This window comes from Mastacembelus armatus, chromosome 24, assembly GCF_900324485.2.
Source record: "Mastacembelus armatus chromosome 24, fMasArm1.2, whole genome shotgun sequence".
In the NCBI taxonomy this organism is placed as follows: domain Eukaryota; kingdom Metazoa; phylum Chordata; class Actinopteri; order Synbranchiformes; family Mastacembelidae; genus Mastacembelus; species Mastacembelus armatus.
Genome location: NC_046656.1, coordinates 18,582,081 through 18,589,143, shown reverse-complemented (window position 1 = coordinate 18,589,143; position 7,063 = coordinate 18,582,081). Strand labels below are relative to the sequence as shown.

Here is a 7,063-nt window from a genome sequence, read left to right as displayed (position 1 = left end):
CTTTACTGCACACCATAAAGGTGAACTATTAACTGTGATGTTCAGGCTTATTAAATTAAATGAGTTTTAGCCTCATTTTCACAGAGTGCATACGATTAACCAACGTGGTTTGCCTGTTCTTCAATGGGCGCTGCTGTTATCGCTCTCTGCCAGCAGAGGGCGCTACCAACCTGCGAGCAGCCGCTGTTGTTGTCTTTGTCGCGCTCGTTGGCTGTGTGTAACTAGAGCTTCCTCTCTCTCTGAAGCTGCAGCGTCTCAAGTCGATGTTTCACCGTAAAACCACTGTTTCACTCTTTGGGGCGACTTTCTTTGTTACACTTTTGCCGAAGTGACCTCCAGAATGGCCTTTCAGTACCCCCAGGCTTACCGTGACGAGGCTGTTGTAAGTAAATGGAGCTAGCGGACTAGCCTAGCGTGCTAATAAGCCGGGATGCTTAATCATCGTGATTTTTCATTCATTGAAATCAGCGTCTGCATTGTTAGCATGCTAGTTAGCCCAGGTTGAGTTTGGAGCAGTCTTTCCAGATTAGCCGTAGCCGTAATCCATCCCATATCAACCTTATCAGGTAACTAGCGTTTTGTGCGGTTAGGTTAGTGTTGCTAACACAGTCTGTGTTATCTGTGGATGCCACGCCTAGCGGCTTCATATCTAGCTAACTCCTGGATTTACTGTTTCACCTGTCTCAGGTGGATGACCACCATGGGTGCAAAGTACCGGATCCATACAGCTGGCTGGAGGACCCCGACAGTGAGAAGACACAGGTAAACCTTAATCAGTTATAATCTATGTGTTTAGTGCCAAAAAAACAAACAAACAGCTTCTTTGTTAATATCTTTCTGTCTGTTTATTTAGGGCCACTTTGATTTTAAATATCGTCACCTTCTTAAAATAATGGCCTAAGTCATTTTTTGACAAAAATGATTTTGTTTGCCTAAGTGAGATCTTCATGATGCTGGCCCCACCTCCCTTTGTTTAACTGTTTAGTTGTGCTTTATTTCACATCATTTCACATCATCACAGAGGAAAAGATGACCTGCCATTTGTTTGGTTTATCTAAGAGTGATCACAGTTTTGCTGAATTAAAGGGCCACTCACTGAGTGTCTGTGTGCTCCACTAGTATTTTCAAATGTTTGTGGCTTACACTCAGTCATCTAATCCTCTTATGTTACATAACTGAATGACAGTATTATTTGCATGTCAATAGTCATAACCTTTTTGTGTGAAATGATTCATAAATATACTGTATATCTGATTCAGTTTTTTGAAAAACTTGAAGATATGACTTAGGCCGTTATTTTAAGAGGGTGATGATATGCTGGTTCTTACTTATGGAGATTAGGTGCACTCATTTCCTCCACCCTGAATCTTTAATATCTGCAGGGACCCAAGAAACCAGATAACTTAGAGATCTGGATGGCTTTGCAGAGTCAGACCCAGAATTCATGTAGAACAGGATGTTTACACATCTGTCCTGATTTTACCGTGTACCCTGATAAATCAGCACATCTGCTTCTTATAACTGGCAGCAGAGATGATGGTACATTGATGTGCCAAATGTTTTGCTACTCTCTTCCACCAGGCCTTCGTCAGTGCTCAGAACCAGCTGACGTTACCATTTTTGGAGCGCTGTGAGGTGCGAGACCTGTTCAAGGAGCGTATGACTGAGCTGTATGACTATCCCAAATATAGCTGTCCCTTCAAGAGGGGGAGCAGGTGAGCCGAGCCATGACAGTCATTAAGTACTTCCTTAACATTTTAAACTAACAGAAGTAGCTCAGGTTTAGTTATGGAGCTTTAAGTCATGAAATTTGAAATCAAAGCTCTTATGTGACATCCTGATTTCCTTTGATGAATCCATTTGGTCCAACAAACTCATTATTTCTACCTGCACAGGTCTTTGATACTCCTTTTCTCTTCTTACTTTCAGGTACTTTCACTTTTATAACACAGGCCTTCAGAACCAGAGTGTGATGTATGTGCAAGAGAACCTGGATGCTGAGCCTACAGTTTTCTTGGATCCAAACACATTTTCTGATGATGGGACGGTTGCCCTGCGGGGTAAGTTAGTTAGTACAAGGTCTACATTATTATTTTGTGTTAATCTTTGCACGTTGCAGAGTAAATGGTGTGTGTTGCAAGAAATTGCTTGAAGGGGGAACAGACATTATTCATGTGTTAAATGCATAATGACTTTGGTTAATTCTTGTGGAACAGATTGCCAGAAATGTTGTTTAAAATGGTAACAAACTGCTGAATTTAATATCTGTGATGTCTGGAAATAGTCAGCAATTTATAGCATCCACATCAGTAGCTAAATATAGCATGTTAATGTTCCTGCTGTCTTTTGTTGATATCATATTTCTGTTCCTCTGCTTTAAGGCTATGCATTCTCTGAGGACGGGGAGTACTTTGCATATGGCACCAGTGCCAGTGGGTCAGACTGGGTGGAGATCCGATTCCTGCGGGTTGAAGGCGCTGTGCCTCTAGAGGACCGACTGGAGCGAGTCAAGTTCAGCTGCATGTCCTGGACACATGATGGGAAGGGACTTTTTTACAACTCCTACCCTGAACAGGAGGGCAAGAGTGATGGTGAGGCCCAGACAGTGCCACAAGTATCCCTCAGAATATTAAACAAACAGTAGCTAATCGGTAAAACACAGCACATAAAATAAACATTTGACACTGAAGATAGTCTAGATCCTCTGAAACACTGATTAGTTTTACTGCTTTGTTTCCATTGATTTGTTGTTTCTGCAATCCACACCCATGCACCTCATATCTCCTTACCTCTCACCAGACATTTGTCCCCACTGGGGGGAGGCAGGGAGGAAGCTGAAATGTTTTGTATTTGTCAGGCACTGAAACCTCCACCAACTTGCACCAGAAGCTGTATTTTCATGTTCTGGGGACGCTGCAGTCTGAGGACGTGCTGTGTGCAGAGTTCCCTGACCATCCCAAATGGATGAGTGGGGCTGAGGTGTGCTTCAAACTTTTCTTCTGTCTTCTAACAATAAAAACTGTTACCTTAAGAAGACTGCACATGTTACTTTTAGTGATTGAATGTGTTTTGCAGGTATCAGATGATGGACACTACGTTCTGCTGTCTATTAGGGAAGGTTGTGATCCGGTTAACAGACTGTGGTATTGTGACCTCCACACCACTCCTCAGGGTATTACAGGTATGGGACACATGTTTAATCATTGTCTTGCTCCATCTTTCCACAAAACATCACATTGTTGTCAGATTTCAGAAGCTCATCCACAATATTTTTTTTATCTTAGTTTGTCTGTAATTGTGTAAGTTCACTGCAGGTGTAAAATACTCCACCTCTTATGTCTAGGACTTTTGCCATGGGTGAAGCTAATCGACAACTTTGATGCCGAGTATGAGTATGTGACCAATGAGGGCACGTTGTTCACCTTCAAGACCAACTTAGACGCCCCACGTTACCGCCTCATCAACATCGACTTTGCATCTCCGGATCAGAGCAACTGGAAGGAGCTGATCCCTCAACATGACAAGGATGTCATTGGTGAGCGGCTTCTGTTATGGCTTAGGTGTGAAATGATCTTTTTTTCATCCCTGTGATACTCTATTTTGACTTCCTTTCTTTGTCCATGTCTCACCTGCAGTATTTGCCACCTGTACATACTCAAGCTACCTGTTTGTGTGTTTCCTTCACGACGTGAAGAATGTGCTGAAAATGTACCGTCTGAGCTCGGGGGAGGAGCTGAGGACCTTCCCTCTTGATGTTGGCTCCATAGTAGGCTTCACAGGACGGAAGCGGGACTCAGAGATTTTCTACTATTTCACTTCTTTCCTGTCTCCAGGTACTAGATTGATAAATGCTTTGAATTTAAAGGAACGGTTGGATTTTTATTAGTATTCATGTTAAGCACAATTCAATGTTCAATACAGTTGTTTAACTAGAACGAATGACGTGATGATTTTCTTTCTTCCATCCAGCCATCATTTACCACTGTGACCTGACCAAAGAGCCCCTGCAGCCCCACATCTTCAGAGAGGTCACTGTCAAAGGCTTCAACCCCTCTGACTACCAGACCACCCAGGTATCTAGAATCATTTTTAGAAAAGCTGTTACTTATCACCTTTGCTGCTAACTAGCTAGCTATCTGAATGTCCCTGGGTATATTCAGGAAAAATGTTTACATTTAATTGTGCATAATGGCCAACCTGGCCCAGTCCAGAAAAGGTATTCATAAAGTTCGAAGTAGAAAAAAACTATCTGATAGGACTGTATTTGTTCATGTTTTTGCCAGATCTTCTATCCTTCCAAAGATGGAACTCAAATCCCCATGTTTATAGTTCACAAGAAGGGCATTAAAATGGACGGCTCCCATCCAGGTTTTCTGTATGGCTATGGAGGCTTTAACATCTCCATCACGCCAAGCTACAGCGTCTCCAGACTCATCTTTGTCCGACACCTGGGAGGAGTCCTGGCTGTGGCTAATATAAGAGGTGGAGGGGAGTACGGGGAGACCTGGCACAAAGGTTAGGGACACACTGCCACTTAACGTCTTATTGGCACGTCTATATAAGATGATGAACTGACATTAAGTGATGCTGGTGCTGTGTTTTTCACCTGCTCTTAGCTCTTTCACTCCTGCTGAAGCCTTGAGTTGCTGTGTGTAGGCTTCATTACCAGGTGATTAAAGATGTCAGAAACTTAAATCAGTTCATGATTTTTTTTTTTCTCTATAGCTGGCATGTTGGCCAACAAGCAGAACTGCTTCACAGACTTTCAGTGTGCAGCTGAATATCTCATCAAGGAGGGTTACACGTCCCCTTCCAAACTGACTATAAATGGAGGCTCCAATGGTGGCCTGCTTGTAGGTATGTACCGCTCTGGCTAAAAAGATAAAGACCTCATAGCCCAGAAATTACATTCAAACTAAGCTTCAAGAAATCTGTGTTTTTGTTGCACAGCTACTATTTTGCGTCAGCTCATGTTGATCGTTTCCTCACTCAGCTGCCTGTGTGAACCAGCGGCCTGAGCTGTTTGGCTGTGCTGTGGCTCAGGTAGGCGTCATGGACATGCTGAAGTTCCACAAGTTCACAATTGGCCATGCCTGGACCACTGACTTTGGCTGCTCAGAAGACAAAGAACAGTTTGACTGGCTTATCAAGTAGGTGCTCTCTGCCCAGAGTGTGGATTAGTAATGCAATATGCACAATGTTGAATCATATCAACTTCCTTGCTGAATCAACTTTCCTGTTTAATTGCCTGGGCCTGTAGTGACTGATATGTGTTGTTATGTGTTCTAGTAGCAGCTCTAACCAACAAACAGATTGTTTATATTTTCTACTCTTGTGCTAATGTTTGGCTGCTCTATCCAGGTACTCTCCACTTCATAACATCCGTGTCCCAGAAGGCAATGGGATCCAGTACCCAGCAGTTCTCCTCCTGACAGGGGACCACGATGACCGGGTGGTGCCTCTACACTCTCTTAAATACATCGCCACCCTGCAGTACATTGTAGGCCGTAGTCCCAAGCAGACAAACCCACTATTCATCCTTGTAGATACAAAGTCGGGACACGGTGCAGGCAAGCCTACCAGCAAGGTCATCCAGGAGGTGGCAGACACCTATGCCTTTATTGCTCGTTGTCTTAACATCTCCTGGGTCAAATAGTAGGTTGGTTTTTTTGTTTTGTTTTTTTTTGTTGTTGTTGTTTGTTTACTTCCGTTAAATCATCTTTGAAATACTGTTTGTACCAACTGTTTTTCTATTCTTTTTAACTTTACACCAACCATACAGGATTTTTGACTCATGTTACCATTACCATACCTGTTTTTTGTCTACATGTTGTGTTTATGTATTTTTCTCCCCATCCCCTTTCAACATGAGCCTCTTAGGACACAGACCCATCAGGATCTCTGTCCTTAATGCCAACATGCAGGAGTTACAGCTAACCGGCAGTGCCCTCTCCTGTAGGCCATGTTTGTAGTCCCACTGAAACCAAGAATGACTACATTATCATTGGTGGTTGTGTAAAGGGAAGAAGTAGATTGATGCTTACAGTAATCAGCCAATCAGCTATGAGGTCGAGGACGAGGTCAAAGTGGCAAAGGTTTATTTAAAGATTGTTTCTTTGACCTTTGGGTCATCTCACATGATGCATATTTATTTTTTGTTTGTGCACAGAACAGAACAGCTGGATGTAGACTCATTCCAGTTTGTGTAGTTCTGAGGAGACGGTGTTGGCCAGAAGATAATAATACTACAAGGTCACAGTATTGCTGTGGAAGAGAGTGCAAATACTTGCAAAAACACAGCGTGTGTGTGTGTATGCGTGTGTGTGTGTTTATGTGCGTGTGCATGTGTTTCTCTCTGACTGATGATTTATACCTCTTGGCATATGTTGTTTACCTTTTAAAGGGAACATAACAAAATGCCACAGCTATTACAATAAACAGGTTTTTAAAGAGTGATTGGTCCATGTCCATTTATTCTTTTAGAAATTTCCCATATGAAACATGGGAGCTGCTGCATGTTTCACCTGAAGAGAGCTGGGAGCTGATCCCCACTAGAAAAAAAAAAGATGTAACAATATTATTCGCATTTTTTTCCTATTTATCAAAAGCATTAAAACATCAAGTAGCAGAAATGGGAAGTGAGAGCTGCTGTAGGTATGTGGTCTTCCAGCAGGGGGCAGTACCTCTGACCAACATGACCAACGTGCAGCAGAAAATGAGGGTGGTCTGACAGAGGCCCAGTTATCACTCAGCATCCACGGTTAGTGTTAAGACTATTACCCATTTTAAAGTTTCTGAAATATGAATTGTACTGTTAAAAAAAGTTCAAAAAATAACATCTTCCATTTCTGTTTTCTATGAAAAAAAAAAACATTTGCAGAATGAAAATGGAAATATAATACATTTACATTTTCACAAATGTTACATTTAGTTCTATTTAGGTTCATCTATTTGACACATTTCAATTTATTTCTCTCCTTTAATTTATGTACTATTTTATTAAAGTTCAACATGTGAGTCACTTAAATCTTTGTCAAGAAAAAGTTGTTAGGCCCAGACAGCT

At 42.1% G+C, this 7,063-nt stretch overlaps 1 protein-coding gene across 1 annotated transcript; it reads left to right on the top strand.

Moving 5' to 3' along the window:
- Nucleotides 1-208: 208 nt before the first annotated feature.
- Nucleotides 209-6,456, top strand: prep (prolyl endopeptidase). The gene is made up of 14 exons (XM_026319463.1): nucleotides 209-382; nucleotides 688-762; nucleotides 1,582-1,715; nucleotides 1,930-2,060; nucleotides 2,382-2,591; nucleotides 2,858-2,979; nucleotides 3,076-3,181; nucleotides 3,344-3,535; nucleotides 3,636-3,833; nucleotides 3,970-4,073; nucleotides 4,284-4,515; nucleotides 4,726-4,857; nucleotides 4,994-5,150; nucleotides 5,362-6,456. Exons 1-14 carry the CDS (start codon nucleotides 341-343, stop codon nucleotides 5,654-5,656), a joined length of 2,130 nt encoding a protein of 709 aa, XP_026175248.1. The 5' UTR covers nucleotides 209-340; the 3' UTR covers nucleotides 5,657-6,456.
- The last annotated feature ends 607 nt before the right edge of the window (nucleotides 6,457-7,063 follow it).

Excerpts from the sequence above, each read along its gene's own strand:
- prep (XM_026319463.1), top strand. The coding sequence starts at position 341 with ATGGCCTTTCAGTACCCCCAGGCTTACCGTGACGAGGCTGTT. Across the intron at positions 3,834-3,969 it reads CACTTCTTTCCTGTCTCCAG|CCATCATTTACCACTGTGAC; the intron begins GTACTAGATTGA and ends TCTTCCATCCAG. Across the intron at positions 5,151-5,361 it reads CAGTTTGACTGGCTTATCAA|GTACTCTCCACTTCATAACA; the intron begins GTAGGTGCTCTC and ends TGCTCTATCCAG.